This window comes from Saccopteryx leptura, chromosome 3, assembly GCF_036850995.1.
Source record: "Saccopteryx leptura isolate mSacLep1 chromosome 3, mSacLep1_pri_phased_curated, whole genome shotgun sequence".
Classification (NCBI taxonomy): domain Eukaryota; kingdom Metazoa; phylum Chordata; class Mammalia; order Chiroptera; family Emballonuridae; genus Saccopteryx; species Saccopteryx leptura.
Window position 1 is genome coordinate 92583468 of NC_089505.1, and position 19638 is coordinate 92603105.

The window sequence follows — 19638 nt, forward strand, 5'->3', positions numbered from 1 at the left end:
AGTTTACCCCATAGTGACAGAAAAGAGAAGCCTCAACTCATCAGGGTAGTGTGGGCTAACTCTCAGACCCCTTGGTGTTGCCAGCCTGCACTGTGCCCCACTCCCGTGCTGGAGCCGGTGGGGGGGGGGCTGAGGTTCTGACTGCGCTCCTGGGGGGGAGCTCCAGCCGGGCAGGTCCCCCAGCACCCTGGCTGTGCTGGCCGCCTGCTCTTCACACCACCCATCTCTATATCCCACTTTGTGTTCTCTCCCTCCCTCTGCCCTCTGGCCTGCTTTCTTCCTCAACCTCCATCCTTCCCAGGCCCTAAAAACATTTTTTTAATGAAATACAGATTCTCTGGAACATGTGTTCTACTCAAAATTTGCTACTCATTGACATTACTAGGGCTTTTCTTCAAAGAGGCTTGCTTGTTTTTTACAAAGTTAGATATGTAACTTGAATTTTAAGTTTCTTTGGGGCAGACGTGCTTGTAGTAAACAGAGGAGTTCTATACAGCTCTCATCACTGTGGCTCAGCAGGGTGCTCTAAGCAACCGAGCCTAGCCAGGTGTGGAGCTCCTGACGGAGGGCCTTGTAGGTAATAAGCACCCAAGAAAAATGATCAGAATGCTCTACTTCATCACTCTTCCAGAAACTTTATAAAGCATGGAGGGGAAATTTTCTTTAATCTATAAAAATAGTGAGCTTGGGCCAAATTTGAATGATACTGTAGTCTGATACAGGCTAGTACATCAGACAGTAAGATGTGTTGTTAAATAGGCTAGTGGGAGTTTGTTTTCAGGTGGACCTCAATAAGAAAAAAAAAATCTGAAATTGAAATGTAATTTATGATTTAAAAATAATTACTTTATGAGAATACATTTTAGTTCCTCCTTTGCTTCTTGGATCTAAAAGATGGCCTGGGCAGTTTGGAGTTTGTCAGAGTGGGTGGGCGAATTAGTGCTAGCCAGTGTGCATACGCCATTCAGGAGCCTCGGTCCATGGTGCGCAGATGGAGGCACGTCTGCGGGGGTGGGGGATGGGAGGGCCCTGAGAGCTTGGACAGAAGGGACTGATCACTTAGCAATAGTCATGAAGAGTCTTAAAAATTATCCTGGAGTGTGAGAGTGTCATTTCATGCCAAATCCAAGGGATTAGGGACTTTAGTATCTCTATAAATTCTCTTATTTTTATAAATGAATTTCTTAAACCTCTACCAGAATGAGACATAGTCAAATGTCATTGTCTAATTTTTGTACTTTAGTAGAAGCAACATAAAAGCTAGTGACCAGTAGTACCATCGTGGGGATCACAGTCAACTGCCCAAACATTGACCCTCTGCTTATACCCGGGAGGCGCTCAGTCTGATTGTCTAACTCAGGTTTCTGACTTAAGTAATGATGATGTGATAACTGCATGCAGCGAAACCAGGAAAGACGGCAAGGTGTGTGGCTGTTATACCCTCATCAGTAATCACATCAGTGGGAGCCACCTGCCAACATGAATGTAGCTCCTCTCCGTTGACAGTGATGGATAGACTGATTTTATTAATGAGTGATAGGGTTTTGTGCCAATGAGCATTTCTGTAAACAAATGTAAAAAAATGGAGGTTTTTCAAAATGTTGTAATTGTGTCTTGACTCGGATTGATATCTAGATCTTATTTCCTGAAAATATTTTTAAAGTGTATTTTATAGTTAACTCATAGTTAGTATGTAGTACTGTAAAATTGATCATGGGTTTGAGAGGGAAAATGCCTTTGCTTTTAGCTGAGACTAACCAGCTTTCTCGGGTGTGGCCGTCCCCTCTGTTGAGGGGTTGCCGGGCACTCGGAACGCACCGCCTCCCTGCTCAGCTCCCAGTCCTGGTTTGTTTGGCCACAGGGGACCAATACCTGAACTTGAATTGAGTTCTTTACTGTGTAGTCATCACTTCACGTTTTATGTATAAGGTTTCCGACTTCAGGTATGTATTTTTTCCCTGTAAGATAAAGGCTCCTGAAAATCCACGAGGAGAACCCTAGACATTGAAATAATTTTAAAACAGAACAGACCAGCAGCTTAAGTTTCAGAGGCATATAATGAGTCTCAAAAATGATTTTGTTTATGCCACAAGACCGTTTGAAGTCCCAAAGAGTATAAAGGAGATCTAATGCTTTTTTAATTTGAATTTACAAGAGGTTATGTCTAGTATTTGGAATTAGCCAGTCAAAGCCACTAAAAGCCTTTCTTAGAGACATTAAAAGGTCCCTTCAGATGTGATCTTTGCAGTTCTCCATCAGTCTGACATTTGGAGGAGCTGGAGCCGTGGAGGCAAAGGCTGTGCACCCCCCTGGCGGGACGCAGGCATTCCAGGAATTTAGACTGATCTGCAACACTGAAGTATCCAGAACTTTTCCATTGTTTCTGTTGGAAGCAAAGCCTAGAATCCAGTTTTAATACCGTGAACAACTTAAAACCGGAGAGGTTTTATTTTTTATAATTTGCCTGTAGGTTACAGACAGCTCTTGGTGAGTTAAGATTTGAAATTAAGCCCAAGGAGCTTAACAGAATTTTTTTACCATCAGGTAGACGTCAAAGTTATTTTATGTGTAAAAGAAACCTATAGGAAATGTATAGCGTATAAGTTTCATGAAAACCAACTGTTAATAGCATCTTACTGCTTCATATTTCCTCTTTCCAACCCATGGACCGATGGGCTAAGGCCTGGAGTGACTTGTTGACCTACTGCTTTTCCCTGGGCCATTGATAGAGGCCACTTCTGATCATCTAATAAACACCGCCTGTGTAAGGCTTTGACCTTTGTGAAGCCTTTCTAGCCACAGTTCGGACGTACTGTCCTCTATTCCTGCTGCTTCAGGTTTCCTGCCTGTCCTGTCAGTGACTGCTTATCACTCCCAGGTACCCAAGTCATCCTTTTTTTCTTTCCTCCTAGCATACATTAAGGATATTGAAATTCTTGAAGTGGACTGTTAATTCCTTGTGGAAAATTTAGTTTTATATATCTTTTTCCAGCTTCTCTATTCATCACACCAGCAGTGGAATGCTAAACCCCCACCAGATAAAGCGCAGCTGAGGTCCCGCTCTGACTGTTGTGTACCGGCTCACACATAGCACTGTGCTGGCCATTCTTGAACAACTTTGCTTTTATCCATTGAGTCCCCTTTGGTGCTTCCTGATCTGTTAGAGAGCTTATTTTTCTTTTCTGTTTTTACCCTATAAAAAGTCATTTAACGTGAACTTATCTTTCATAATCATCACGTGGTAGCAGTTGTGCAGCTCACACTGATGGGTCTAGAATCCGCTGTGTACCTGAGTAAGATGATGAACTCCCCTAAAATCAGATAGACCTGCTGATACTGAATTCTGATTTCATACCTCAAAGTTGAGTAGCTCCCAGTTAGGAGGCAGCACACATAGAGTTACATATAATTCTAAATTTAATTCTTCTAAATCACTGAATGTGTGAGCCTTCACTGTTGTGATGATTTTTTTTTAGGTGAGAGGAAGGAAAATAGGCAGACTCCCACAACCACCCGGCAATCCCATCTGGAGCTGATGCTTGAGTACCAAGCTGTTTTTAGCACCTGAGACTGACATGCTTGGCCCAACCAAGCTATCCTCAGCATCTGGGCCAACACTCAAACCAGTTGAGCCACTGGCTGTGGGAGAGAAGAGGTGGGGGGAGGAAGAAGCAGCAGGTGGTTGCTTCTCCTATGTGCCCTCACTGGAACTCAAACCTAGGATGTCCATACGCTGGGCTGATGTTATATCCATTGAGCCACTGGCTGTGGGAGAGAAGAGGTGGGGGGAGGAAGAAGCAGCAGGTGGTTGCTTCTCCTATGTGCCCTCACTGGAACTCAAACCTAGGATGTCCATACGCTGGGCTGATGTTATATCCATTGAGCCACTGGCTAGGCCTGTGATGAATTTTCAGTATATCATGAGCCAGTTTTCTGGCATTTTGTATTTTCTCTGATTCCTGAACATTTTCAAGTGAAACATTATTTTCTAGAGTTTCCTAGTGTTTGTTCACTTTATTGAAAGAGGACAGCATAGTCCAGAACTTACTCATGTGACACTTTAGGCAGTTTGGGTTTTGCACCTTGCATTCTGGGCACCAGCAGTATAATGCTTCACACTGTCTTTAAGTCATCGTTGTGACTTTGGTTTTCTCCATATGGTAGCTATTTCACTGAAAAATCCAGTTTTATTGATATTATCAATAATAACAACAATGTTATCAATGAATCACACTTGGTCTGATTGGGGTTCTGTGCTCTTGACTGATACTTGTTTCTGGCATAAGATATAATTGAAATGGAAATAAATGCATCCCAATTTGGTTGTTCCTTTTTCCATAAACGCAGTGGAAATCTTTATATCACTTCCATTTGCCCTTGAAACTGAGCGAAATGATGGCTATAAAATGCTTTCTAAAGAATAAGGTTTTCTTATGGTGGCATTTTGGGTCTTAAAGAAATGTAGTAGAAGAAGCACTTTAAGCATCGTCATCCTGGGGTTTTAATTCTGACTCTGGTGCTGACTGAGTTGTATGGCCTCGGGCAGAAAACCTCACATCCCTGGTCCTTGGGTGTCTCTAAAATGAGAGACATGGAGTGGGACTTTCAGGTCTTTAGCAGAGTGGTCCTTTAGTGTTAAGAGCGCCAGTTCTACCACATGGGCGTGGCACAGGCCTGAGAGTAAGTATGCCACATCCCATCCCCAACTAAGAACACAAGGTTGATGATTTTTGTTTTCTGGTGAGAACCTTGATGCAGTGGATAACTGCTGTTTCCCTTCTGTTTCATTTCATCCTCCTCACCTGTGTGTACATTTCTTTTTCTTACATATACGCATATGGTTTTGTTCGTGCTTCATTGTGTTCTTTGTCGTCATTTCCATTTCACTTTCCTTGTGTTTCATTCCTGTATCTTTCTTGTTTAGAGCAAGTGGAACACGCAGCTGGCAGTAGCCTCTGTGTAAGACCTTCAGGAACCTGATGGTAAGTGCACACGTGTGCTTACCAGGCTCCCGGTGGGCTCTGCCGCACCAGCTCTCCCAGACAGGAACCAGCAGGGCCCCTCGCGCCTTTGTAAACATCATCTTTCTGGCTATTTTTGGGTGTAGGCTTGTTTTTATTTAAATTTGATTACATATAGAGCAGAAACCAAACATCAGGGGGAAAAAGGTACTGATTTAAGGAAGTGGAGCAGTTCCCACCCCCGTGACTGCAATATCTGGCTCTGTGAGAGATACTAGGCATACCTGAGTGTGAGTCAGGACACCCAGGTTCCAGTTTCCATTCTGGCCCAGACTGAGGAGTCCCTGTGGGGCACTGGTCTTCAGTTTCTCTTGCAGAATAGCTGGTAGGACAGGTGATTTCAATAGCTCCTTCACCTCTCGTCCACGGTCCTGATGGGAAGTAGCGCGAGTATTAATGTTCTAGTAAAGGTAGAGAAGATCATTTCATGTATCAAGTGATTTCTGTTCTATGAATGAATGATAATTAGATTTATTATAGATGCATTTCCATGATAAAACTAAATCGATCAGTGGTCCTCGCACTTTAGAATTGATTTGTTAGTGCTGTTCAAATACTTTTAAATTTTCCGATAAATGTGTATAAACTGGAGCGCCCCCTATGTCTTTAGTGTCCCATATTATATTGGATTAGCCCAGTGGGTCTTAACCCGGGGAGTACCCTACCCCCCTTCCTGGGGCATTTGGCCACATCTGGAGACTTTGGCTTGTCACAACTAGACGGGTAGTGGTGACACTGGCATCTGGTGGGTGGAGGTCAGTGATGCTGCTAAACCTCCTCTGAGCCATGGACAGCTCCACGACAGAGCGTGACCCGGCCCCAAGCGTCACCGGTGCTGCTGTGCAGGCGCCCGGTCTCCAGCCTGGAGCAGCCTATGATGGGGTGCTCTGGGTAGCCCTCTGAGAAGCACATAGATGTCCCTACTTGCCTCTTACAGGGCGTCATCGTTTCCTGGTTATAGTTTTGAAAGAGGGCACCTGGAGGCGGGAGGGTCCATCTCACTGGTTAGGTTTGGAGAGTCCGAAAGGAGACCTTTGCCATTCGTCCTCAGCTGAGTGTTCTCATACTGTGTTAGAGGAAAGAAGAAAACTTCAGAATAGTACCTTACTTTTAGATAGTTATGTCATCTCATTCTGAGTACATGTTAATAAGTGGCATTAAAGTTATACTTTGCTCTATCAATATAAATCTAGACATCTCACTTAATACTCTGTTTATGTATAGGCCAGTTTATTTGGTTTGTACAACCTGCTTACTAGTCTCTATAGAGCTTAAGATGTTGCAGAAAATCTTTGAATTGCTTTTGCAAGAGATTGTATTACAAGAAATTGACCTCTGCATTTCTATTAAATTTTACAAGGTTAATTTTTTTTTAAAGCATGTAAGGTTTATGCATAAGAGGAGGGAAGGTTTAGACCATATCTCTATTTTTATATATTTCAAAAGCTTGTACCTGCAGAGGTTAGAAAGGAAGAGGTCAGTAAGAAGGAAGGGGTCATATTCCTTGGCCTGTTTGGAGTATGTGAGGTGGTGCTGATGTCCTATAACAAATGTATGGTTTTAATCCAGGGAAAAGCTGTTTCATGACTTTTAAATGAAGTGTTTCTGGGCAGCAGGAACCTGCAGGTGGATCTAATGTGATGTGACCTGCGGAGCTAGAGCAGTTAATGCTGGTAGCTGGTCTTCACGTTGTTTGCTCCTGGTAATCTGATATGGACCGGGCACATGTCATTGTGAGGATAAGTAAACTGGTTGAAAGGTTAGACTCCAAATTCCCGTAAGCATAACTGTAGTCCTCACGAGCCTTTGTCACGGTCAGATGTAGGCCAGGGCTGGTGACAGAGGGAGAGAGACATTGAAGAGGAGGTGCTTTCTTGCAGTGTGATGTGCTTCAGGCCTTCGCCCCCTGCGGGGGGCATTGGTTTATAGTCTTTCCATTCAGAGACGTGACTGCCTTCTATACAGAGACTCTGCTTCTGTCCCCACTAGCGTGGGATTCTAGCGAAGTCCTGAGTTCCAGTCTAGCCTCCTTTGGAAATGACCTGATTGACTTGTTTTCAGAAATCTGTTTGAGTCTGACACAGTTGCAGAAAACTTCTGTCTTTTTACTGAAGAATTAGGGATTTAAAATAGTATTTTAGAATTTTCTTTTTAAGACTAACATTAAATGAGTCTCAAATATTTCTCAAAATCTGGTGGGTTTTTTATTTGTTTGTTTTTTAGGATTATTTGCTTTGTATTATAATTGATATTTCTATTTTTAATCATTGTGGTCTTTACAGTGACGATATTTTGTGTCTCTGATTTCAATTTTCATCTGTTCCCTACATTTTAGTTAATTATGCTCCTCTGTAGTGATTCTCTGTTATGGAGAATGCCATTTTCTAGGCTGTCATTTTACTAACCCCAGAGGTAAGGTGGCGGGGGGCTTGTTGCAGAGGGAAAGGACAGCCCGGGCTGAGGCCTGGTGCGGGAACCTTGCAGAAGGACAAGGCAGTCATCCGGGAAGGTGATAGGAGCCCACTGTGGATCTGAAAACTGAAAAATAAAAGCTATCAGGTATAAGAAACTTATCATTTTTTTAAAAATGGCCAAGAAGGGCTGCAAATTCTGGTTAAATCCTAAAGGTACTGGACTCCTGAGCCTCTGGTAGTGGGGACTTCTGTCGAGAAGTGTTTATCGTACTATCTTGGTGACGAGTGTTCACTGTCCCAGCTTGTCAGAAATGAGCTGCATTTTCATCTTATCTTCTGAACTGTGGCATCACTTGGAATTCAGTTACTGTGTCCTGCATTCCAGCCTCCGAATTGTTAATGAAATATGGAATTGTTCTGGGCCTTGAGGTGAGTCCCGCAGGACCCTCAGAGTGCCGTGCTGGCAGACAGTGAATTATTCATAATTACTCTGCATTTGATATTTGAACCATTGAGCACATGTATTCCTTGCGATTCAGCAGAATCTCTGCTTCTGTTGCTTTACCATGACAACTACAGATACTCATCCTGACTGAAAGGGGCCCCACGCTATCCCATGTTGTTTTCCCTACTGTGTTTCTCACCAATTACCAGACTTCTGCCAGTCTCTGTTAAGTGCATGGTATTAACACTTAGTGCTGTTATCTGATTTTTCTATGACATCAGTATTGTCCACTTTTCTAGAATGCATTATCTGTTAGTTTTGATAGTTCTTATAGCTATGAGGGAACTAACACCAAGGGTCTCAAATATACAGGACTTATGGGCTGCTTTTTTTTCCCTCTGACATGACTTAACCGTATTTGAATTCATCATCCATTCCTTTCTTTAGGAATCTGAACTGATAGTTGCCTAGAAATAGTCAGTTTGCTGTGATTAGATTCCTTCAGGATTTCAGGGTGATGCTCAATGAATGAATGAATGAATGAACAGATAAATAATGTGTTTCAGGGAAGAAAAAACCCCAGGAAAATAAAAACAAAGGAAACAAAACAGAAGACACACCTCTGAAGACAAGTGAGCCAGATTCCGCCTCTGCAAACATGAGAGATTCTGCAGAAGGTAAGCCTGGGCATTGGCCTTGGAGGACCGGACGCGTATCGCCAGTGACTGCAACTCTGTGTCTCCCTGGAATGCCCTTCTGAGAATCATTCAAGAACCGTGAAGGGCTAAAGAGCAGGAGGGCCCTACAAGCCATCCACACATCCCACCTCCCCTTCAAAAAGTAATTCAAGACCTTCTTTGTTAAAAATGAAACTAGACCCTGGTTAAAATAAAATGAAACATTCTATATGATTGAATTTACAAATAATTTACGAAGTTCAGAACCATCAAAAAAAATGTGGTGACAGAAGTCAGACTGACAAGGACAGAGTGGGGTGCAGAGCTGGTCCATCATCCATCTGTGGGCTGGGCACGTCGGTGCATTGACCTCGTAAACATTTTACCTTGCTCGGTACTTAGGATTTCTACACGTAAGGTATGGTTTACAGTTCAGCTAAAAACTTAAAATACCAAACATCCTTGATTTTATATATCAGGATGAAAAATGCACAGAATGAAAGTGTGTGTTTGGTAGAATGTAAATTCCTATTTTATCTCTTTGCTTCTCCCCACCAGACTTTCTTTTTTATGGTCTCTTCTGAGGTTTAATATTCCAGGCCTTCCATGCTGTAAGAATTCAGAGCGGCTTTGATTAAAAGTTAATCAGAGGCCCTGGCCGGTTGGCTCAGCGGTAGAGCGTCGGCCTAGCGTGCGGAGGACCCGGGTTCGATTCCCGGCCAGGGCACACAGGAGAAGCGCCCATTTGCTTCTCCACCCCTCCGCCGCGCTTTCCTCTCTGTCTCTCTCTTCCCCTCCTGCAGCTAAGGCTCCATTGGAGCAAAGATGGCCCGGGCGCTGGGGATGGCTCTATGGCCTCTGCCTCAGGCGCTAGAGTGGCTCTGGTCGCAACATGGCGACGCCCCGGAGGGGCAGAGCATCGCCCCTGGTGGGCAGAGCGTCGCCCCATGGTGGGCGTGCCGGGTGGATCCCGGTCGGGCGCATGCGGGAGTCTGTCTGACTGTCTCTCCCTGTTTCCAGCTTCAGAAAAATGAAAAAAAAAAAAAAAAAAGTTAATCAGAAAGGCAGATGGCACAGTTGAGCCACCATATTGAGACTTGCTATTAGGAAGGAGGGAGGTGTGTTTTAATTAGTGTGGTCAATTTATGCAAAGACTAACCAGAGCTTGCTCAAGAGTTGTTCGTAGTGTGACCCATATAGGCAAATTTCAAAATGTAGGCTTGTGACTCTTTCAATAAACATTTGTAGAGGAAAAAAAAAAAGAACAAAATATTTTGGATTCCTTTTAAGCCATTTTATTAGCACTGTTTGTGGTGACGACATTCATAAAGGATTGTAGTTTCCTGTGGCCTGAATAGACAAGTTTATTTCCCATAACTTTATAATACTCAGTTCTGCCTGTTGATAGCAGACTTGCTAAGACATTTGCTTGAACAACAACAAAAATGCTAAAGAACTTCACTGCCTTTAGTGGCAGAATTAAAAAAGAAAACCCAACAATCCTTTCTCACCTTCACAAATTCAAGACAGTTATTTTTTTACTGATACAACATCAGGTCCCATGAGAAAAGGTACTTACCATTGACCTTTTTGTGGACTAACTAGTTGATGTGTGATTGGTTCTGTGCTGGGTTGTTGTTGGCCCCTCCTGAGTGTCCTGAGTTTCAGAGTGGTCTGAGCTCACGGTCGGGCCGGTGCTGTGTTTCTCAGACCTACTGCATGTGGAAAGCACAGTGGCCTCGTGGAGTGCGGGCGCGCTTTGGTGTGGGCCTTGCTAGTGGGCAGGCTGTGTGTGTTTGCTATGTATTATTTTGGACAGTTTTAAATCTGGAAATGTTTACCAATCACAGAGAAAGAAGAGGTGTTTTGGGGTGTTTTTTTTTTGTTGTTTTTTTTATTATTAAAAGAAGCCACAGATTTTGGCCAAAAATGAACTCTATAAAGAAATTTTGAGCCTTGGAGATATTATTTTTATTTTCTGTTGTCTCATTCCAGCTTTTTTTTTTTTTTTTTGCAACAGGATAGTCTGTGCTAAACATATGTTTGAAAAGGTAGTTAGCTCCTAATGTGAACTATATTACCACTATCAAATGACTGCTTCCCCAGTTTGTGGAAAACTCACAGACTTCATCAAATTTGTCCGGGGGACAGAAAGCTGGTCCTATTAGAGGCTGAAGCCTTGTTATTCGTGAAGACAGTAGCAGACGGGTAAAAGTAAGACTGTGTTTCTAGGAAACAGCAAGGTGGCCAGGGCTGAACAGCTGAGAGTGTATTAATACCTTGCATTTGCAGAGCTTGGAACAGTTGGCCTTTTTGGCCCCTCCCTGTGCCCTGAATCCAGACTGTCACCAAAGTCTGTGATGGGCCTTTTCTGTGTTGACAGTAGGGACACTTTTTCCTGCCTCCACTGCTTCTTTCTATCCTCATCCCTTAGTGGGGGCCACTGTGGCTCCCCTCTAATACCACTGCCTCGGTATTGGCCTTCTGCCTACAGCAGGGTTTTTCCTCAGCCCCTTAATGCACATCGCAGCCAAGTCTCCCCAGTGGCATTCCCTTTTAGAACATCTTCATGGATCCCCATGGCCCCCGGTATGTCCAGAGTAATTCACGGTGTGCTACATGTTTTAATTCCTCCTGTTACTTTTCCTTTCTGTCCTTTTCCGTTGGGTTCAGCATGCTCACTACTTTATTTGAGAGGCCTCCCTGATTAGCCAAGCCATAGGACAGGCCTCTCCTGTGTGTGTCTGTGGCAGCGTGCACTTCCACAAGCACAGCCATGAGTTCAGGGTGGTGGTGCTGCTGCTCGCTTACATGTATGTAGCTCCTATTACGGTGAAGCTCTGTGAAGACGAGGATGTTGAGTCTTGTTTGCCCAGTACTGTATAGCGTCAGTACCTGTCCAGTGAATGGGGGAGAGCCAGGTAACAGAGCCAACAGAGGTCCCAGGGCTCTGCCTGCTCTGCAGAGTCTCTGACTTCTCCAGTGTGCGTAGTCCAGGGGGCCTCGTTCAGCAGAGACTCGGGCGGACTGGAGAAAGGACCTTCACCGTCAGAAGTAAATGCACTAGGCCAGCGCCTGTCTGGGAGTCTCCTGCTGTCCCTGTGTTTGCTTCCAGCCACTGTCCCATTTCTCTGCTTTTCTGTATAGCTCAACTTGAACGAGTCTGCGTGTTTCTTTCTCCTGTGTTCTTTCAGGAGCTCCACTAGGCATCTGTCCCCGCTCCTTCACTGAAACTGTTGTCATGATCACCGTGCCTCCCTCAGTAGATGGGGTACTTCCTTCTCAGTCCTGCTCCTAGCCTCTCAGCAGTCCCTGGCGCAGCTGATCTGGACACTGTCTTTCCTCAGGCGGAGGGCCAGCACTCTCTCGGCTCTCCACATACCTCACTGGGCATCCCTCCGACCTCTAAGTACTGGAGCCATCTGGGGGATGCTCTTCTGCCTCTCTCTGTCTGCACGCACCTCCCAGCTGACCGCATCCGTTCCCATGCTTGAGTCATCTATAACTGCTTAACACCTTTACCTGCACATCTGTTGGGGACCTTAAAGTTGAGCACATCAGAGGAAACTTGATTTTCCACCAGCAGGTGCACACACAGACCAGACCTGCCCCTCCCTAGTCTTCTGCTGCTTAGTGAACAGGATTCGTATGGTTCCTGTGTGATCCTCCTTGATCTCTCTCTTGCCACAGCCAGTCAGCAAGCACATCTTGTCAGCTCATCTCCAAAATGTACCAGAGCCTGGCCATTGCCACTCCTCCCGTGCTAGCCGACCCCCCACCCCGCCCTTCTGGAGGCTTACCTCCTGCCTCCCCTCCACCCTAGCCCACCCAGAGTTCTCTGTGCTCCTCAGAATGGCTGTAGCAATGCTCTTGAATTTAAGTGAGTTGAATCGTATTTGTGTTAGAACTTTGTGGTAGCTCAGTTTCAGAGCAGAGGCCAGCGGCCTACACGGTCCTGTGTGGGTCGGTCTCTGGTCTCTCCTGCTCTCCTCTCTCCCTCCGGTCCTTCCCCCACCCTCGCCTTTCCAGCTGCCCTGCTCTCCCCTGAACACATCTAACAAGTTCTTGACTCAGAACTTACGTATCTGCTGTTCCCTCTGTCCAGAGGGCTTCCCTCCTGCAGATGTTTGCCTGACTCGCTTTCTTATGGTCTCTGCTCAACTGTCATCTTATTAGTGAGTCCTTCCCTGATCACCTGGGCTTCTCCTGGGCATCGAGACTCCTGAGATCTTAATAATTTGATCAGGCACTTTTGATCTCTGAAATTTTGAAAAAATTCCGATCACATGATTCTAGAAAATGTTCAAATTTCTAAATATGTAGATTTAGTCAGAAAGAGGGAAGGAATCATTCCATTCAAGAAAGACCATGAAGAGTCTAACCTGGCAGTGCATTTAGCAGTTTTCTTATTTTAATTTGGAATCACAAGAAATTAGAATTCACAACTAGTCTCTCAAATTCAGTATCAGCTACTCCAACACAATTTTATTTATATATGTGTGACTAAATCAAGAACCTGAGCCCCACATGACTCTTGTTCATGTGTGTCTCCTCACTGCCCCATGTGCTGCCCTGTTAGTGGCAGGTGCTCTAGAACCATCAGCCGAATGAATGAATGAATGAATGGATGGATTCAAACCCAATGCAGCTTTAGAAACGAGGCTGTAGGGCTGTCTGTTGCTCATCATAACCCCCCTCCCACAGTTCAGGTGCTGAGACATAACAGGAATAATGGGACTCGCTTGCCTAGTAGCTGGTTGCTGCCCTCACCTCTGTGCCTCTGCTTCCCTGTGCCTCTAGGTTCCAAAGAAGGGGACAAGAAGCCTTCAGCGTCAGCAGTTGGGCAGACAGCTGTTCTGCAGGAGGAGGTCGGTCAGGATGTGCTTCTGGGGCCAGTAATCCCTCCGCCTGCCTGCGAGCCGCAGACAGGGCCGGACGAGAAGCTGGAGGCAGCACATTGCGAGGTGAACGACTTGGAGGAAGATGAGGAGGAAGACGCGGAGGAAGATGAGGAGTTGGAGGAAGACGGGGAAGAAGAAGGTGACACGCCAAATGGCAGTTCTGCAAAAGAGCCAGAAATACGGTGTGATGAGAAGCTGGAAGATTTATTAGAAGAACCAAAAAATATCTCAAAAGAAACTCTCGAAGACTCTCCAGAGGTAACACCTGTGATCAGAATTCTCAAAACTAAGGAAGAGGCCAATGGTGATGTATTTGAAACGTTAATGTTTCCATGTCAGCATTGTGAAAGAAAGTTTACAACCAAACAGGGGCTTGAACGCCACATGCACATCCACATATCCACCATCAACCATGCTTTCAAGTGCAAGTACTGCGGGAAAGCATTTGGCACGCAGATCAACAGGCGGCGGCATGAGCGGCGCCATGAGGCGGGCTTAAAGCGGAAGCCCAGCCTGACACTACAGCCATCAGAGGACCCGGCCGATGGCAGGGCGTCTGGGGACAGTGTCACTCCAAAAGGTAACTCTAGTCCTCCCAGTCTTGGGCAAGACTGTCTGATCCTGAGCTCAGAGAAAGCTTCCCTAGAAGCAGTAAGTTCTGTTGTAGAAGAGAATGGGGACATTAAAGAGCTTCACCCCTGCAAATACTGCAAGAAGGTGTTTGGAACTCACACTAACATGAGGCGACATCAGCGCAGGGTCCACGAACGCCACCTGATTCCCAAAGGGGTGCGGAGGAAAGGGGGCTTCCTAGAAGAGCCGCGGCCCCCGGCAGAGCAGGCCCAGCCCACCCAGAACATCTATGTACCAAGCACAGAGCCAGAGGAGGAGGGGGAGGCAGACGACGTGTACATCATGGACATTTCCAGCAATATCTCTGAAAACCTGAATTACTACATTGATGGTAAAATCCAAACCAGCAGCAGCACCAGTAACTGTGATGTGATCGAGATGGAGTCTGGTTCGGCCGACCTGTATGGCATAAACTGCCTGCTTGCTCCTGTGACTGTGGAAATCACTCAAAGTATAAAGACCACACAGGTTTCCATACCGGACGAGCTCCCAAAAGAGCCTTCCAGCAGTACAAACAGCGAGTCCAAGAGACGGAGAACGGCTAGTCCTCCCGTGCTGCCCCAAATCAAAGCCGAAGCGGGGCCAGAGCCTGCAGCGCCCTCCTGCTCCCTGAGCCTGCCTCTCGGCATGCCCTCCGCGGAGGCCGTGTCCTTCCACAAGGAGAAAGGCATGTACTTGTCATCAAAGCTCAAGCAGCTCCTTCAGACCCAGGACAAACTCTCTCCCCCCCTGGGGATTCCCGTCGCTGAGATCCCCAAGTTGGGTCCTCTCTGTGTGTCTGCACCTGCGTCGATGCTGCCTGTGACCTCGAGCAGGTTTAAGCGGCGGACCAGCTCCCCTCCCAGCTCTCCACAGCACAGTCCTGCCCTCCGAGATTTTGGAAAGCAGAGTGATGGGAAAGCAGTGTGGACCGATGCAGTCCTTAATTCCAAAAAGCCCAAATTAGAAAGTCATAGCAGCTCCCCAGCGTGGAGTTTGTCTGGGAGAGACGAGAGAGAAACCGTGAGCCCACCGTGCTTTGATGAGTACAAGGTGTCTAAAGAGTGGGCCACCAGTTCCACTTTCAGCCACGTCTGCAACCAGCAGCCACTGGATTTGTCTAGCGGTGTCAAGCAGAAGGCCGAGGGAATGGGCAAGGCCCTGGTGCAGTGGGAGTCTGTGCTGGATCTCAGTGTGCATAAGAAGCCTTGCAGTGACTCGGAGGGCAAGGAGCTCAGAGACAGCCTCATGGCGCAGCCAGCCTGCAGCACCCTCAAGAAAAAGAAACCGACCACCTCCATGCTGCAGAAGGTCCTTCTCAATGAGTACAACGGCATGGGTGTGCCTGGCGAGCACACTCCAGACATGACCAGGAGCAGCCCGAGTCCTCGTAAAGCCCCAGACCCCCAAGCAGAGCTTGACCTCGGTCCTGCTGCTGGTTTATCTGCCCCTCCTGTGGAGTCCTCACTTGACGTCTCTCCTTCTCCTCCATCTCCTGCCCCTCCCACACCCACCCTTCCGGCTGGGCAGCTGCCTCCTCTCTTAATACCCACGCATCCCTCATCCCCTCCGCCCTGCCCTCCTGTGCTGACTGTTGCCACTCCTCCTCCTCCACTCCTCCCCACCATCCCTCTGCCAGAGCCCTGTTCCGGGGCGTCTCCGCCCCCGTGCCCCTCACCGCTCTCAAATGCTGCTGCGCAGTCCCCCCTGCCCATTCTCTCTCCTACCGTGTCGCCCGCTGCATCTCCCCTTCCTCCCATGGAGCCGCTCGTGTCTGCCGCCTCCCCGGGGCCTCCGACACTTTCATCCTCCTCCTCCTCCTCTTCCTCCTCCTCCTCCTCTTCCTCCTCTTCATTTTCTTCTTCCTCCTCCTCCTCCTCTTCCCCTTCTCCACCGCCTCTCTCGGCCGTGTCTTCCGTTGTTTCCTCTGGGGATAACCTGGAAGCTTCTTTGCCCATGATGTCTCTCAAACAGGAGGAACTAGAGAATGAAGATCAGAAACCCAGGGAAGAGCCCCAGTCTGCAGTTGAACAGAATGTTGTTCAGGAAACATTCAGCAGAACCTTTGTCTGCAATGTCTGTGAATCACCTTTTCTTTCCATTAAGGATTTAACCAAACATTTATCTGTTCATGCTGAAGAATGGCCCTTCAAATGTGAATTTTGTGTGCAGCTGTTTAAGGCTAAAACTGACTTGTCCGAACATCGCTTTTTGCTCCACGGTGTGGGCAATATCTTTGTGTGTTCCGTGTGTAAGAAGGAGTTTGCTTTTCTGTGCAATCTGCAGCAGCACCAGCGAGACCTGCACCCGGACCAGGCGTGCACACACCACGAGCTGGAAGGCAGCACCCTGCGGCCGCAGAACTTCACCGACCCCAGCAAGGCCCACTTGGAGCACCTGCACAGTCTGCCCGAAGATCCTGCAGAAACCTCGAAAGAGGAGGAGGAGGTGAACGACTCCTCCGAGGAGCTTTACACAACCATAAAAATAATGGCTTCCGGAGTCAAGACACGAGATCCAGGTGTCCGGCTGGGTCTCAATCAGCATTACCCGAGCTTTAAGCCTCCTCCGTTTCAGTACCATCACCGGAACCCCACGGGCATCGGGGCGACGGCCACCAATTTCACTACACACAACATTCCACAGACTTTCAGCACCGCCATCCGCTGTACCAAGTGCGGCAAAGGTGTAGACAACATGCCCGAGTTACACAAGCATATCCTGGCCTGCGCTTCCGCCAGCGACAAGAAGAGGTACACCCCTAAGAAAAACCCAGTCCCCTTGAAACAGACTGTGCAGCCCAAAAACGGGGTGATGGTTTTGGACAGCTCCGGTGGGAAAAACACCATCAGACGAATGGGACAGCCCAAGAGGTTGAACTTCAGCGTTGAGCTCAGCAAAATGTCACCAAACAAGCTCAAATTAAATGCCTTGAAGAAAAAAAATCAGCTTGTCCAGAAAGCAATCCTGCAGAAGAACAAGGCCGCCAAGCAGAAGGCCGACCTGAAATACAGTGTGGAGTCCTCCTCGCACATCTGCCCATATTGCAACAGGGAGTTCACGTACATCGGGAGCCTGAACAAGCACGCTGCTTTCAGCTGTCCCAAAAAACCGCCTTCTCCTTCCAAAAAAAAAGCCTCCCATTCATCCAAGAGAGGAGGGCACTCGTCACCATCAAACAGTGACAGAAGCAGTAGCAGCAGCCACCGAAGGCGGACGGCGGACACCGAGATTAAAATGCAAAGCACGCAGGCTCCTCTGGGCAAGACCAGAGCCCGCAGCTCAGGGCCCGCGCCAGTCTCCCTGCCCTCCTCGTCCTTCAGGTCCAAGCAGAATGCCAAGTTCACAGCTCCGGCGAAGTCCAAAAAACCCAGCTCCTCTTTAAGGAACTCGAGCCCGATAAGAGGGGCCAAAATCACTCAGGCCGAGGGGAAGAAACCCAAAGCTGTGGCCAAGAACCATTCTGCTCAGCTCTCGAGCAAGACGTCCCGGAACCTGCACACAAGGGTGCAGAAGAGCAAAGCCGTCCTACAGGGCAAGTCCGCTCTGGCCAGTAAGAAAAGAACAGACCGGTTCAATGCCAAGTCCAGAGAACACAGCGGAGGGCCCATCACCCGCAGCCTCCAGTTGGCAGCCGCCGCCGCCGACCTGAGTGACAAGAGGGAGGATGGCGGCAGGCAGGAGCTGAAGGACTTCAGGTAAGCGGCGGCCCCCGGGGTCAGAGGAGTTCAGAGCTCAGGAGCGTGGGGGTGGGAAGGACGGTTGGAAGGAAACTTGCCCAGTGGCTTTTTTTTTTTTCCTTTCTCCTGTGTAATTTTGACATAAGTACTTAAAGGAAATAGCTGTTGCTTAAGTTGTAGGCGTGTGAGGAGGGGTGACCGCTGTGGCCACTGCGGAGCGGGATAGATAGAGCCAGCTTCTTTCTCAGACCTAGGACTCACCAAAGGTGCCACATCCTTAGGGCCAGCCGGGAATCCAGTGTGAGGCCAGGAAAAGCTCTCAGAAGCGCCCTGTTATGAAAAGGTGAGATTCTCTTAAACTCCCTTTCTATTGCGGCTAATTTCTGTGTCACTTATATTATTGTCTGGGTTATAGACCACTTTTTCTGTTAAAATGGATCTCTGGGGTCATTAAAACCACTTTGCAATCTTGTTTACTATTTCAGTGACCCAAGCGTAGTGACTGTCACTGAGAATATGCTCCTGTTATCCATGCTTTCTTCTGTTCTCATTCAAAAAAAACTTGCCTCATTGGTTAAAACAAAATAACAACCATATTGATTTTAAAATGCCTTAAGTTTCCACCCCTTCCTGTCTCCAGGCGGAGGGTGATCAGCAGGCCAGACCCCAAAGGACTAGAAGCCGGGACAGTGCTTAGAACCCCAGAACCCACAGTGAGGCCAGAGCCCCGTGGTTCCTTCAGCCACCTGTTGAAACCCAGGGCGAGTCAGCCTGGCCTTTTAGTGCCTTAATGTTCCAGTAATGTACGAATTCATCTTAGATTTGAGGTGATTTTACTATTTTATTTGTATTCTCCATGTATCAGGAAGCATTCTTACTTAAATATAGGGCAGTAATTAAATTTGTTATATTGACATCTCAAACTTTCTAAGTTACTTCAATAACCTTGGTTGATGTAATTTCTTGGAATTCCTGTTGTTTCCAGAAAAATGCCTACAGGTCAAGCTTGTACAGACTAATCAGAATTTCTGTAAAGTCCCTTAAAACTTCGATCTTTCAGATGAATAGGCTTTCCTGGCTGTAGCTTTCAGTGTCTGAAACTTCTTTGGTATTTGCGACAAGTAGCATTCGAGTTGCCTGGGGAGCAGACTCGGGTGCTGTCACTGGTACGCAGCTGACATGGAGTTCTGGGTGCTGGTGTGCCGCAGGCACGGTTAAAGGAAAGGGGTAGAGAAGAGGCATTAACCGGGCTGATTGGAATGGACTGTCGCGATAAAGGATCAGATTTTTAAAAAGCTACCTCAGAAATGTACTAAATAATTAGTTACCCGGAGATTTTATTCAGCACCTGGCTTCTGGCCATCACATATGCACAAGCACCTGTCTGTCATCCCTTAAAACACCTGCCTGTAGCCGCTTAACTGTACCTGTTTGTATTCAGTCTGTGTCCTGGAAGTTCCACTGCAATAGGACATTGTTGAGCTCGAGTCCTCTTCAAGGTTAAAGAGCCAGGATGTGCCATCATTTCTGCAGACTGGACTGCAGAATGTCTCCCAGGTGGTTGATGCTTTTGAGCATGCTGGATCCCATTTACACAGAGCAAGGGTAAAGACATGAAAAATTAAGATACTGTAAAGGGGAGTTCTCTGAGTAACTAAATTTATGAAGTTCACTCAGCCTCTTACTCATCCAGGGCTTTTTGAACCCTTAAGCCTACAAGGGACCAAAACTGATTGTCCTGACAGGGAGATGCTAGCCACGGGCATCCACATCGCTGACCCCTGTGTCACTGGCCCCGTGCTGTGTGTGGACACAGCAGGACCTGTCTGACACAGGCCCATCTGTAAGTAGCCACACATTTGTGAAGTGCAGGACATCCTATTCTGAT

The 19638-nt window shown here is 47.1% G+C and overlaps 1 protein-coding gene across 10 annotated transcripts in view; it reads left to right on the forward strand.

Annotated features, from left to right (window-relative positions):
- The window catches only part of PRDM2 (PR/SET domain 2), a 111377-nt gene that overhangs the window by 65148 nt on the left and 26591 nt on the right, over window positions 1-19638 (forward strand). For 4 of the 10 annotated variants that reach the window (XM_066375109.1, XM_066375114.1, XM_066375116.1 and 1 more), the window contains 2 exons: window positions 8447-8557; window positions 13358-17768. The exons of 1 other annotated variant lie outside the window; for it this stretch is intronic. In XM_066375109.1, the coding sequence (XP_066231206.1) occupies window positions 8447-8557; window positions 13358-17768 (4522 nt within the window). Of the gene's footprint in view, window positions 1-4924; window positions 4983-8446; window positions 8558-13357; window positions 17769-17998; window positions 18094-19638 lie in introns of all 10 variants that reach the window. 5 more of the 10 variants (XM_066375111.1, XM_066375110.1, XM_066375113.1 and 2 more) reach the window with 3 other exon arrangements.